Source organism: Sus scrofa, chromosome 9 (assembly GCF_000003025.6).
Source record: "Sus scrofa isolate TJ Tabasco breed Duroc chromosome 9, Sscrofa11.1, whole genome shotgun sequence".
NCBI lineage: Eukaryota > Metazoa > Chordata > Mammalia > Artiodactyla > Suidae > Sus > Sus scrofa.
The window spans coordinates 122,530,104-122,544,757 of NC_010451.4; the positions used below are offsets into that span (position 1 = coordinate 122,530,104).

At 47.4% G+C, this 14,654-nt stretch overlaps 1 protein-coding gene across 3 annotated transcripts in view; it reads right to left on the reverse strand.

Moving 5' to 3' along the window:
• Positions 3,634 to 14,654, reverse strand: part of STX6 (syntaxin 6) — a 46,895-nt gene continuing 35,874 nt past the window's right edge. Inside the window, exons 6-8 of one of the 3 annotated variants that reach the window (NM_001243720.1) lie at positions 14,219 to 14,325; positions 9,523 to 9,617; positions 3,634 to 5,212 (exon numbers count right to left, since the gene is read on the reverse strand). In NM_001243720.1, the coding sequence (NP_001230649.1) occupies positions 5,136 to 5,212; positions 9,523 to 9,617; positions 14,219 to 14,325 (279 nt within the window). In that variant the 3' untranslated portion in view covers positions 3,634 to 5,135. The other 2 variants (XM_021102005.1, XM_013979910.2) reach the window with 2 other exon arrangements.

The following is a 14,654-nucleotide window of genomic DNA, read 5'->3' on the forward strand; positions in this document are numbered from 1 at the left end:
GTGGGGCCTGAGAATCTGCATTTCTAGCAAGTTCCCAGGCGATGCTGCGGCCGCTGGCCCCACTCTCTTGGAGACCTGCTGTGTAGAGGAAGCAAGACCTGTCCACCTATGGAGAGGCTGTAAACTGCTGGCACCAGGGCTCCGGCGCTGTTCTCATGGTGGGAGAGGACAAAGCACCATCTGGAAATCACCATGGCGTTTGCGTTTCTACTCCCCAATCTCACTTTAGTTTGTACCTTCTGGTTAATTAAAAATGAAATGCAGGAAGGTTATTTATCCTTGGAAGAAAAATACAATGGCCTAGTCCTGCAGAGTATTGCCAGGTATTTCCCATTTTTTAATTACACTCATTCCTGATTATAAATCAGCCAGTGAAGGAATATTTCCACTTCTGAAAACTGAATCCATCCTCACTTACAGCTTGCTTTCTTTGGCCCCTTCCTGGCTTCCAGGCCACCCCTCCCCCTGGGCCTTCTCCCAGCCTGGGTCAGTTGGCACCTCGTTGCATGGTGCTTAAGAGCAGGTCCAATAACTTAGTGGGACACCTGCCTGGCCTCTCCTCACGCTGCACAGACGTGCTATTTTCCTGAGGATTAGGATGGCCGCCTGTCCTAAAACAGACCGTATTATCTGCAGGGTCGAAATCCCCATTCAGTAGCAGGGTCTCGGCCCCACTACTATCTGTAGAATAGGAAAGAACACCCTGAACCTGGTCCCACCCCAGGGCTGCCGGAAAGCTGGGCTGGAGTGGAGCACTGGGCACTGCTGGGGAACAGGCCCGAGAGCTGTCAGTGGACAGCAAACCTATGGGCTTGTTTCTAACACTCCCCCAGATAATCAAGTGGCTTCTGGGTTTGGTAACGCCTAACTTTTTAAAAAATGGTAAAACACTTTCTCACCAGGGTCTGGCTGCAGCTGCAGCACATGAAATTCCGTGAGACCCAAGCAGTAGGGCAGGTGACGGACCATCACTGTGTAAGCACAGTGCCACCCACACAGCCCCGGGGAAGGGCTTTCTAGGACAAAGGTCCCCTCTGAAGGAAGACAGCACCGACCTGTCAGCTTAAGTCAGAGGGAAACCAAGTGTTTCTATACTAGTAACGAGACTCATTATCACTTAACAAAGAGAACTCCCAAATGCACACAAAGTGCAGCAACGAGACCAGAGCGCCACTGTAACTGTCAGAGCTTCGCTGCTTATCCAAACGCAGTCACTGCCAGCCTCTGTTAGGTCTCTGAGGTCAGAGCTCCAGGGGGCCAAGTCTAGACTACAACACACCCCGTGACTCCCATGTCTGCTGAGTTTCATCTCTTAAGACGAGAGGGCTGAGCTAAGTGACCCCCAGTCCTTCTGAGTCCACTGCGAGACGCTAATAGCCCAGGGGTACGCTCACGGCACTGCCCTGGCCGTCTGCTCTGGTCTGAAGGGCCGTCCTCCCCGTTCTCCTACTCAGACCTTTCGAGTTCCGGGACTCGACAGCACACAGGAGTGTCCCTGTGAGCGTCATCACACACCCGGTGGCACAGCCCCACGTCTGCAAATAACAGACCAGTGCAGGCCTGGCAAGAACAGGAGCTCCCAGTTTTCAGCACAAGCTATACAGGGAAGGCTGGGAGCTGGGGCTGGGCTACGGCACAGGACACAAAGTCTAGCTGCGCCTGTCAGGCCAGCAGAGGCTGAGCTGCCCTGGGCAGAACAGAGGCCCGAGGGGAGGAGGCCGAGTGCTTCAGGGCCCCGCAGGGCCCTCCCCCAGGCACTGTCCTTGTGCCCTGACTGTGTCAGGGAACCCGTGGTCTGCCTGCGGAGCTGAGGACTCACTAGTTTCACCTTCTCTCTGCTCTTGATGGACAAAGAACATTCTTTAAAAACAAACTATTCTTTGAAAACCTGGAGAGGAACAAATGCTAGGGAGAGGAAGACAAAGAGGGAGCCCTGACAGCAGCACGTTCCAGATTTTGGAACTTGAGCCTTCCACACAGTCCGAATTTTGTTTACAAATTTGTCCTGTGGAACAAGGTAACACCAAATGGTCCAAATCCCAGAGTGGAAAAGCAACGCGCGTTTATCGGTTGGTTTTAGATCCTCAAATGCTATGAATGCTCTAGAAAGGCAGTCATGGTCTCACTTGACAGGGGAATTACCAAAAGAAAAATCTTGGCTCCGCCACCTTCACTTACAGAAGGTAAAACACTTCACAGAGACAGATTTCTGCTGGAGTCAAGACTACATTTCTCTTCACAGCCCTTAATCTCACGAGGTGAGGAGTGGAAGTTGCCAAGTTGTTGGCTCCCAGACCCATCAGTCTGTTTAACTCTGGCTAAAAGCAGAGAATAACAGGCACGTTACCAAGTTTCTCTCCCAGCTCTGGCGCACGGATCCTCATGTAGCACACACGCTGCAACTTCTAATTGCCACACGGTAGCGGCATACAGAGCGCATTGTGATTTTTCACAGTTCACACAAAGACAGGATCAAAAATCAAGACTAAACTCTAGGTATTTTGGTTTTCCAGCTGGATTCCCACTCTGGCAAATTCTCTTAACGGTTCACTTCCCCATTTTACCTCCAAATCAGCTGATTAGTAAAATGTTAATCCGATACACAGAAATCGAGCTCTTTCTGCTGTCCACCCCATCCTGCCAGGTTTTCAGCAATGATGAGTACGGGACGAGGTACAGAAGCTGAAGGGGGAAAAAGCCCCACGGCTACAGGAAATGCCCCTGAGCTGCGTAGGGGTTGTTGCAAGCGTCCACACCTCCCGCCCTTCCATCACCAGGGTCAGGGGACCACCTGCAGGGGACCCACAGCATTAGGATCAAGGACGAGGAAACGCTTGTCCTTAAAAATAAACCTAAGCCCTTGGCATGCTCTCTCTGCCACAGTCTGGAGTCTGAATGGGGAACCTTCAAATCAACACCGATCTGCATACAACTGGGTCAGACCCAGGATCGGGTCAGCTGGGCCAGAAGTTAGAGCTGGGAAAGAGCGGGGGCCTCCAGGCAGAAGGCCCCAGTGCCCGAATTTTAAGTAAACTTTCTTTCTACATAGTTCCCTCTTCAGCTCTGTCTATAGTAGCCACCGTTTATCAAACACCTTAAATCAGCGAGCATGGCAACTCTAATATCCCCATTTAGTAATTAAAACCTCAGTGTCACAAAACTTGGTCCCCAACATCCAGGGAGAATCATACTCACTAATGACCAGCGTGTTCATGACAGCTGTGAGGGCAGAGTAAATCTGCTGCCACCAGGAGAAGAGCACGGCCTTTCGATAGGGCCACCCTGTGATTCCTCCAGCCACCAGCCACTCGGTGTAACGTGGGAAGTGGAGGTCACAGTCCTGCGACAAAGTCCACGTGGATGGTTAACAAGGACATGTATCTTTCAGTGCAGATTAAGGCTCAGCCCTGTCCTCAGTTTGCAGAAGACTTTTTAACAAGTCTCAAGCCTCTGTAAAATAAATCATCTGAAGCCCTTCATCATAATCACTTTTCCCCCAATCTGAACAAAAAATAACTCCTATATCAAATCGAGTTGAGTGTAAACACGGACGTCAGTCACCTATAATCCTCTTAGCTTTCATCAATAGGCAGATTTTCCTTACCTATCATGATCCTAAACACCAGAAAACACTTTTCTTTAAAAAACTGTTACAAATATTTATTAAAAAGTGCAATTCAAAGGTTAGCTGGGCAAGTACATCATTGCAAATCACAAAAAAAGGGGCATGGACAAAAGCCCAACACTAACAAACAAACAAAAAACAAGATACAAACAAAACAAGAAAAAAGTTAGCGTGCTGAGGAATGGGCTCCACAGGAGGAGATGAAAGTCAAAGCGAGAACTCCACCCAGATGTTGCTGTGCTTTCCAAGCGCAAAAGCCGACGGTGAGGAGGCGGGCAGCCTCCCCCACCTGCCAAGCGCTGGCTCTGTGTTCAGCTGCTACTTCAATATTGGGTTTTCATCAGGGAGGTTAGAAAAATATCCCATATACATGTGTACACTGGAGGCATTTTTAAAGTCATCAGAAGCTTGAAGTGTATAGTGTCTCAGCAGTTTCAGTTACTAAAACCCAATTAAAGCATCTGTCATTTAAATTTGGATGGGCTCAGCTATTTAAATGGAAGATAAAATCGAGTTGTCATCTTAGGGAAAATGGAACCAAGTTCACCTACTCATCCTTGGAATTACTCACAGGCTAAGAAAAATATGGTCCAGAATTAGCCTTTTTTGACATTATAGTTTAAAAGGACTGCCCACAGCCTCAGTCCCCAGGCACAGGGCCACAGGAATAAAGTAACCGCAAATGACACCTCCTCGCGATCTCAGTCTACCCACAGGAGCCGCTGGGCTGCTCATTTAAGGGTCACCCTCAAAAGGTAAGCTGCACTTCTGGAGAGGAGGCTGCAGGACAGCAGCATGAATCTGGCAAGGGCCTGACCCCAGCAACCTCGCCCACCCTCCAAAGCTGTCCTGTCCTCCTTTTAATTCAAGCCACAAGGTTGCCAGCCCCCCCGCAGCCCAGTGCTTCCCATTCCTTCCCACTGGTTATCTTACCACAAGAAGTACACCTGGAAGAGCACTTTCACCCCAGCACTTGTCCCTGAAAACCCCATCACTGCATCTTCTGTCCCCACCAACCACCAGCTCTCAGAGGCCAAGGGATGCTGCTGTGACAGAACTTGAAACATACACAGGTGCCCACACCCCCGACGGGGCGCTTTTGGATGGGACAGCGTGTGCCGGCTGGTGGGAGTGGATGGGTCTGAGCAGGAGAAAAGAGCTGCCAAAGACGGATGGAATGAGCAACAGCCAACAGGAGCCAAGTCTGTGAATTTTTCTGGATTCCCAGAAGGCCCTCCAGGGGGATCGAGGTCCGGGGAGGCAAAGCTGGGGCCAGCTGTCCTTGGAACAGGGCCGGTGGCGCCAGGAGTGTGCAGTGGTCAACTTCCTCTTCTCACCGGCCAGCCCCGTGCCGGGATGGAGGAGCTGTCTCAATGGCAGGGTCACAGAGAGAAAAGTCAGCGCAGGCTGTGTTTCCAGGAGCAGGAGGCAAGGAGCGGGCACGCCGTGCGCGATTTCTCCCTCTCCCCCGTGTTCATGTGTGGCAGGAAGCAGCAGCGGAGCCCTGCCGTCACAGGACTAAAAAGAGGATCAGCACGACCAGCAGGATCACGAAGAGGACGGCGATGGCACACCACTGGCGCCGATCTAGAAGGCAGAACCCAAGGATTAGCTCTCCCCAAATCCCTCATCCCCCAAGATATAGGTCCAGGAAACTTAAGGCAACACCTGGATACTGAAAGGGGGCAGAACGGACAAATGATGGGGCAGAAAGGCCCTGAGCTTGTTTGGGGGCACGTGTGGCCTGCACACACATGCCTTCATAACCCTGCCTGTCTCCTGAAAGCCAGCCTTGTAACAAGCACCTGCTGTGTCAAGTCTCTAAGATCTGAGACTGCAGCTTTCTGCTGGTGGTTACCACATTCCTGGAAAAAGTGCCCGTGTTTAGGGTCAAAGCTTGTCTGCTTTAATCTCCACCAAAGTCAAATCATTTAATTCAATAATAATCATGTTCTTTTCTCAACGAGCACAATGGGAAGATGGAAAGGAGATGAAAGCTACTGCTGGTCGCAGGCATGATGAATTCACCACCCCTGGGCAGGAGAAATCACACGGAGTTCCTGTTGTGGCTCTGCAGGCTCAGAACCGGACATAGTGTCCGGGAGACTGCGGCTTCCATCCCTGGCCTTGCTCAGTGAATTAATGATCCAGTGTGGCCACAAACTGTGGTGTATGTTGCAGATGTGGCTTGGATCCTACATTGCTGTAGCTGTGGCACAGGTCAGCAGCTGCAGCTCCAATTTGACCCTTAGCCCAGGAATCTCCATATGCTGCAGGTGTGACCATAAAAAGAAAAAAAAAAAAAAAATCACAAAACCAGTAACCATCTTAAAATAACTGACACAGCTTATCTGTAAATGAAAAGTGGAATGTCTTTACTGAAACTTTCTGCCCCACTCACAATTTAGAACAGGCACAGGAAACACATCTAAATGGCCGAGGGACAGGAAAAGGGCTCCCATGGGCTCTCGCTCACAATTCTGATGGCATCCCCCTCACTCGCAGGGCTGCTGTGAGAACTACACAACACAAATGTCCCTGCACACACTGTAGGCCCCCCTGGGGCACAGGATGCTGTCATCGTCAGGCTGTATCCTTCACTCGGGCAGATGGAAGAAGAGCAAGCAGTCTCTCCACCAAGAGACTGAGAGAGCCCGTGACAATGTAGCTCAACTGCCAGGAATATAAAGGTACATATACAACTCATCCAAAGTTGATCTGAAAGCCTATTTTAGCAGACCAGAGCTAGTGAGAATCACATTATAAAAAGGTCTGAATCACGGCAAGAGGCTGCAAAGCTTTTCACGAAGCAATACGAAGTCCACACAACATGCACTTAAATTACTTCAATGTCAGGAATAACTAAGTCTTAGAATCAACCCACAGAACTGCTCCAAACAACAGTGAGTGAAGCGAGTACCTTCTCAGGGGCTCAGCTTGCTTTACAACGGACATGCCAGAAACGCACCTGGTAACTGGGATTAAAGACCTCAGGTCCATCTGTTCCTTTTCTCAAACAGGACTATTCCAAAGGGTGAGGGGAGGCAGAGGTGGTCTACTCCATGTAATAGTATTACTCTTTTTAACTATCACTTCAACGGTCCGGAAAACTCAAATACCTAGCATCCTTTCATCTATTTAAAAATGTTTACAATAATCTAAAGTTCCCCTCAAAAAAAAAAAAAAAACTTCAAGGATGGTACAGTCAAGGTAAAATGCTTCCTGAGTGCCCAGGACGAGCATCCTGCCATCTCAGACCCCGATTTCCAATCCCATCAGCCTCTACCCAACCCTCCTCCCACCTCCATCACTTTCTCTTCCGCAGCTGCATTAAACAGGGGTTTTCCTCAAGGAGAACGTCCACCACACAAGCTGGTACAACCCAGGAATGTGCTTTTAAATCCACGTTCCCTTCTAGTGGTATGTTGCTTCTATGAAGCACGAGCTGGGTGACCTCAGGGAGCTGTTATCCTGACAGACCTCTCCCCAGAAGAGGCAGGGACTGACCACAAGGGCTTTTGTGATCTCAAGGGAAAGGTCCTAACCAGCTTTTGGCCAGCTCAGGACCTGCCTCAGTCAGGAGGAACAAAGGGGACGCCACAGGTAGGGTCCCCTCCCAACACAGTCTCCTCCCCTAAGAGAAAAGATGATACAGCATGTTGGAAAGCGAGGGGAAGAAAACCTTGGTATCTGCTCAAAAAAATATACTTTTTGGGGGTAGGAGAATGAAGATACCACCTTCCTGAGGCATGTGAAAGTCCTGTGTCTCTCGGGTCCTTCAAAAGTTTAAGTATGGTGTCTTGGCTGATGTGCCTGGGACGCAGCCGGCCGTGGGGAGGGCAGAAGTTCCAGCCCTGCGGGGCCATGGAGCCTATGGTCAATTACTGCCTAATCAAACTGTAGTGTGTTCTGAGGCACTTTCTTTTTCTTTTTTTTTTTTTTTTTGGCCACACCTTCCTGAGGCATGTGAAAGTCCTGGGCCAGGGATTGAACCTGCCACAGCAGCGACCCAAACTGCTGCAGTGACAACAGCAGATCCTTAACCTGCTGTACCACAGGAGAACTTCTTGATGCGCTTTCTTTAAATACAAGTTTGATTAAAAAGCTGTGAGCTTTCCCAAAAGTCCTGAGGAGAACAGAGACAAATACAAATTGCCTCGCCGTCAAATCGAAGCCAACACGGCCAAGCAGGAGGCCTCAAACAGTCTCTCTCTGGGAAGCAAAGAGAGATTCAAATGAACACAGGCAAGCTGTCCAAACCGAAAGGGCTTTCAGGATAAATGCTGTTTCCTGGCTCTCTTCTTAGACAAATATAACTAAAGTTCTTCCTTTGCACCCCAAACTTTACTTTCAGGAGAACACAGAAGAAAGCATAAGCAGGTCTCACTCAAGTGCTCGTCACAATGCGAGTCCTTTTCTAAACTGTTCCTACTGGGAATGCCGGGAACAAGGACACAGTGCGTCTTTGTGCCGTTGCTCTTCCCCAAACAAAACTGCTGCTGAAGTAGCTACTTGACTTTGCAACTAATGAGAGTCCTGGTGTTGAAACTGGTTATATAATACTTCAGTAAAGGGTTTTTTGTTTTGTTTTTTTCCTCAAGAAGAGGGGCAGGGGAGAAGAGGAGAGAACAGAGGGAAGCCAGAAAAGGACTCTGCAAATCTCCCTGGAGGTGTGTAGAAGATGACCTAGCTGGTGCCTGCCACAGGCAAGAAGAGCCTGTTAGAAGCATGAAGATACTTGCCCCAGGAGAGAAAGAAGAAAACCAGTCTGGCTGGAGCCTCCTTAAAAAAAAAAAAAAAAAAAAAAAAAAAAAATATATATATATATATATATATATATACACACACACACATATCTAACAGGTCCTTTGCCCCCCAGGGCCATCTTCTGCCTGCCTCACTCTTTTTTTCCCTCAAACATTTACTATGTGCTAGGACATGAGAGACACTGTTAAACACTGTACATTAATAACGATTTCATCTAATCCTCACAATGACCTTAACAGCATCAACCTATTTTTTATATATAAGAAACAGCCCAAGGGAAGTGTTATGTAACACTTAACTATGCGTTTAAAGGCTGAAAATTACATATATACATGAACTATTAGACTCTGTAACATGTACCTGAGGAGAGGGAATCAAGAGAAGACGACGTGGCCAGAAGCAAGGGGTGCTCCTCGGGGGCGGGGGGGGGGGGCGGCACTGTGGTTCAGAACCCTTACTGGACCTCACAGAATGTCTCAGCTCCTCCCTTCACCCAGCGACTCCCACCAAATAAAGAGAAAAAAGGGATCCTGGATTTTCTCTGACTTAAAATATATTACTTCTCATAAATAGGGAAGTAGTAACAAAAAAAGTCACTGAACACATCTTTCTATATATAGTAACTAATTTACTAAGAAAAAATGCTACTTCTTCACCCCCAGCTTGGTACAAATTTGCTGGAATAGTTCACTATAGATTTAAATAACGGTTTAAACAAGTTCTGCATGGCCATCTTATTCTGAAATAGGAGGGTTTTTCTTTCAATGAAAAGTCTGAGAGAAACAGTAACTGGATTCTTAATTACTGCTTTACAATAAATTCCCTATTTTGGCAAGGAAATAGGAAAAAAAGAAAATGAAGGATTTTCTAACTGCAAAAAAAGTTACTCCACAAGGAGAAAAACCACCCAACAATGCCAGCCTTGCATGGTGGGGACTGCAGACTTTTCCCATGCGAAGGCCTCAGGCAGAGGCCAAGGCCTGTGTGTGCTCGTCTTCCATTCCCAGACCCCAAAGCATGACCAAAATGCGCCAGAGGAAAGGAATCTGAACGGGCACACCATGAGAGAACCCCTATACTGCATTTCTAGACTTAAGTAAGAATGCTGGAGCTTGAAAAGGCATACATACCGCTGGTCATGTGAGATACTTTTGCAAGTTTCTTCATCACATTATCCAGCCGAGACTGAGTACTCTCCAACTCGTGAGAGAAATCATCCAACATACTAGAAAGACAAGCAGATGCAGGGGGTAGCTGGTCAGCACAAAGTCTTGAGATTAATAACAGGCCATGGAGCTAAATCAAGATCCAGGCCTCAGTTTTAGCAAACATCAGACAGCCAATGTTGGGATTCAAGCCCCCAATATTTTATCCTTGGGACAGGATATGTTTTTGATTTTAGAATTTTGGAAATTTTAAAAAGAAATTACGTATATTGTGTCTTGGATAATACCCCTGGCAGGGTGTGGGACAGACTCTATAATCAAACATACTATTTCTGCAGAGAAAACTATGAGGAGTCACAGCTGCAGTCAGTTCAGGTCAGGATTTTCTGTAACATAAGCTTGCTGCAAACATTTTTTAAATTTTTTTTAGAGCTTTCTAGATTTCAGAATTGCAAACAAGGTAATGTGGACCTGACCACAGGATAATACAAACTCAGCTTCTGTGCAGTGCAGCAGAAAGAAGGCTGTGTGAAGTATGACAACCAGGCTCTGCCATGTGCCACCTTAGACAATGGACTCTATTTCTTTATCTGTAAAATGGGACAATCCTGTCAGCACAGCTTCCTTGCCAGGGTTCTTGTAAACCAGGGTTCTCTGTAACATACAAAGCTGCACTGCAGCAATGTGAGGTAAAGAAATGCACTCTGGGAGTTCCCATCATGGCGCAGTGGTTAACGAATCCGACTAGGAACCATGAGGTTGCGGGTTCGGTCCCTGCCCTTGCTCAGTAGGTTAACGATCCGGCGTTGCCGTGAGCTGTGGTGTAGGTTGCAGACGCGGCTCGGATCCCGCGTTGCTGTGGCTCTGGCGTAGGCCAGTGGCTACAGCTCCGATTAGACCCCTAGCCTGGGAACCTCCATATGCCGCAGGAGCGGCCCAAGAAATAGCAGTAACAACAACAACAACAAAAAAGACCAAAAAAAAAAGAAATGCACTCTGATCAAATAATCATCTCCTTTAAGGCACCCTGTGCTTTATTATAAAACTGGGCAGCCTCGGGACTGAGCTCCTGACAACATGCGTGCCTCGTCTACACCTGCAGAGAAAAGGCTCCCCGAGGCTCACACTGATTGTTGGCCAAGGTGCAGCTGGGAAAGAAGACACCAAAATACTTACTGCAACAGTGTTTATTTCATAAATTGCTAAGCATTCCAGACTTTTCAACTTTGGATTAATATATGATTATCCTGAGGATAGAATGGGACATGCCAGTTAATACCAGAGGGCTTATTAACAAAGCTTTATTACTCCGGCAGCATCACTGACAGCGAGAAACTACTGGTCTTGGTCTGTGCCCACACAAGGCACCTGACAGCCCTGCAGGATTTGGGCAACCAACTCCTCATTAACTCACTCATTAAACAAACTCTGTGTTGACAACGAAACAAACAAGTCTTTGTCCCTTTCCTGAATTTTCAAATTAAAACATTTTTAGCTCATTTTAGAGCCTGGTAGCATTTTGGCCCTGCAGCTGGCAGACTTATCCAGGCAGGGCCAAACGCTGATACACGGGACATGCTGATACACATATACTCTATGTGCTGGGCAGGACTTTTCCTACTGAAGACAAAACAGCTAAGTCATCCAACCTCTGGCCCAAGAACTCATTTAAGTTTCTAGACCAGATCTAACTCACTCAGAGATATCCAAAAGAAATATAATTCAAGTCACATACGCCACTTAATTTTTTTTTTTATGGCCACACACGTGGCATATGGAAGTTCCCAGGCTATGGGTAGAATCAGCTGCAGCTGCTGGCCACAGCCACACCAGATCCAAGCCGCATCTGTGCCCTACACTGCAGCTTGCAGCAATGCTAGTTAAGACTCCTTAAATCCATGGAGCTAGGCTAGGATCTGCATCCTCATGGATACTAGTCGGCTTCTTAATCTGCAAGCCACAACAGGAACTCTATCACTTGATACTTTTTAGTAGCCACATTTTTTAAAAGTGAAATCAGTAATGTTTGATTTAGTGTAATACATCTAAAATGTTATTTCAACATGTGATTTTACATTTTTGTCATACTACGTCTTCAAAATGTTTTATACTCTGGGCCAATCTCAATTCAAACTGGCCACATTTCATGTACTCAATGGCCACATGTGGCTAGTTGTTACTGTACTGGACAGCACAGGTCTAAGTCTAGGACCCATCTTTTTTCCTTATTATTTTTATTAGTTATACAATTTGTGGAGCTAAATAGTCCTACAAGGCCTTTTAGAAAAAAACACACTTTGGAGTTCCCGTTGTGGCTCAGCAGTAATGAACCCGACTAGTATCCACAAGGAAGCAAGTTCGATCTCTGGCCTCGCTCAGTGGGTTAAGGATCTGGCGCTGCCATGAGCTGTGGTATAGGTCGCAGACACAGCTCAGATCTGGCGTGGCTGTGATATAGGCCAGCAGCTACAGCTATGATTCAACCCCTAGCCCAGGAACTTCCATATGTAGCAGAGCAGCCCTGAAAAGCAAAAATAAAAATAAAGAACCACACTGTCTCCTGTCCTGAGGATATTCAGCCCCTCACACTACACTCTCAGTGCTGCTTCTGGTTTTTGGAGCTACATGCTCGCTGAGCCAGCTGACTCAAGACACAACGAGAGGCTAGGGCCTAGCCCTCCTTCCATTTCATTCCCCACCTCTGCCTCCTTCCCACTCCCCTTCCCCCTTCCTTCCAATGTAACTGTGTCACAGTTTGAGAAGGTCAACATTCAGGGTTACACCGTCTTCCCGGCTCAAGGGCTTGGGACATGAATCACACTCCTCCCTGGCTCTCCCTCTGCTGGCTGAGGACTTCTCTGGTCTGCTGGGTCAGTAACCATTCATCTTTCTCCTTCCCAGGATCTACACTGTTATGGCCTTTGTTTCTTATTTGAAGCTCTATGTTCCACAGGTTTTATGCTATTAAAAAAAGTTAATCCGTCACTATTCCAGTGGACTTTAGAGAGGGAGCAGAGATGAAAGGTTGTGTTCTCTTCACCATCTTTAAATGGATGTCCGCCAGGCTCTGCTGTCTCCCTCACATGGATAATTGCTCAAGCAATTAGTCCTTTCCTATTCCCATAATGAATTTTAGGGTAGGTACGCATTTTAGACAAATTAATCTGAATGCCTAGATTCCTGTTCCGCCAGCTTCCTGGTCTCCCTGCGTCTGGTCTTTTCCACTATGGTTCACCATCTAGACCACAGATACATGGGCTTCCCCCCAAAGGTAAACCCGATCATGGCATTACTAACAACAGCCTTCCTTCGCTGGGGTTCTATTTCCCATTACCCTTTGCATAAAAAGTCCTACCTCCTTAACATGGCTTCTAAGGCTTTCTCTGATCCGTTCTCTGCCTCCTTGATTTGACTCCTGCAACATCCCTCTCAATCCCCATGCTCTGGACACACTCACCTTCTCTGTTCCATGTACTTTTCCAGCTCTGAATTGTCACAGGGGCTCTTCCGTCCTTTCATTAGACCCCCTTTCCGCTCCCTCCTCCCACCCCCAATCTCACCCCGCCTGGCTGCCTTCTACTCATCCTTCCAGTCCCTGTTAACCCCTCTTCTCGTCTCAGGGACTTTAGACGTTAGGTCTGCAGTTTAGGCTATCAGGGCTCTCCAGGCACTCGCACTTCCCCCATCATGGCACCCTGCACTTCTCTGTCACCATTAATGACCTGTAGCAATCCATCCAGTGGCCTCTATGATGACAGAGACACCGTCTATTCTCCTGGCTCTTCTTTGGATACCAGAGGACTTCCCACAGAACAAGATGCCCAGTTTGAATCTGTAATGAATGAATCTATGATGTGGAACACAAAACTGAGGTAGAAGAGTGTCTGAAATATCCTAGCAGAACTGCGTTTTTTTTTGTTTGTTTGTTTTTTTCAGAAAAAAATATTTGTAAAATAGGGTGTTATGTGGCATCATTTAAGAATGCTGGTTTGGGTATCATACTTTAGGAGCACATGGGAGTGCCCTGCTGGATCGGTGGGTTAGCGTTGGCACTGTAGCAGCTCAGGTTTAAATCCCTGGCCCGGGAACTTCCACATGCAGTGGGCATGGCCAAAAAAGGATGGGTGGGGTGCACAAAGAGATCATTCTTAAGGAAAAACGAAAAAATCCAGTTATGTCTTTTGTGTTTTCACTTTTTATTTTGGAGGAGGAAGATTTTTTTATTAATGGGAACTAAATTTATACTTTATTTCCTTTATGGAAATCAAAATTTAAGATGCAGAGCAAAAAGTTCTATTTGGTGTAGCTGGAGAGTCACAGGATGTTAAGGTGACCTAGGTCCTCTCCTCTTTGGGACAAGTATCTCCAGAGGTCACACAGCCATTATCAGTTTCACATGTCCATTCATAACAGCACTTCAAGTGTCCAGAGGAATTTGCACCTGTTTTTTCAGGTGTTTAAAAATATTAATAACTTTGCCTAAACCCTGTTGAAAATTGCATCTGACAGATTTGCTTCTTTTGGAGAGGCTAGTTTGTAAAACAGAATAAAGATGCAGCTATAAACAAAACAGCTTTTGGTTTTTCTAGCCATGTAACTGTCAGGCTTTTTAGGGGTCCTCCCCACCTCCCTGCAGCAAGAGGGGCGTCTCAGCACTCACACTGCCTGCTCCTCCAGCTCCCCTCCGATGCGCTGGGACATGTTCTTCAGCACCCCGATGCTGCCAGAGACCAGCTCCAACTGCTCGTCCTGCTGTTCCACGATCAGCTGGTGCCAGAGAAATGGGAAATAAGCAATTAAATCCATCTTACCTGATTCCAAGCCCAGCACCCGAGCAGCTGCTAGCTTCTTTGCCAACTCGGGACAATTCACATTCAGAAGCAAAGCCCAGAAATCAAAGGACCAGACCGTCGCCTCCGAGAACATGCTGCTCAAAAGGCTGGGTTGTCAAGCTATGGCCATCCCCTGCTGCTCCAACTTGTGAACAGTCAGCAGGGCTTGAAACCACCCAGGGAGATTTACCCTGCTTGGCTGAAGTCCAACAAGGAGCAGACAATAGGCAAAAGCACCTGTGCAGTGACCAGAGACACATGGGG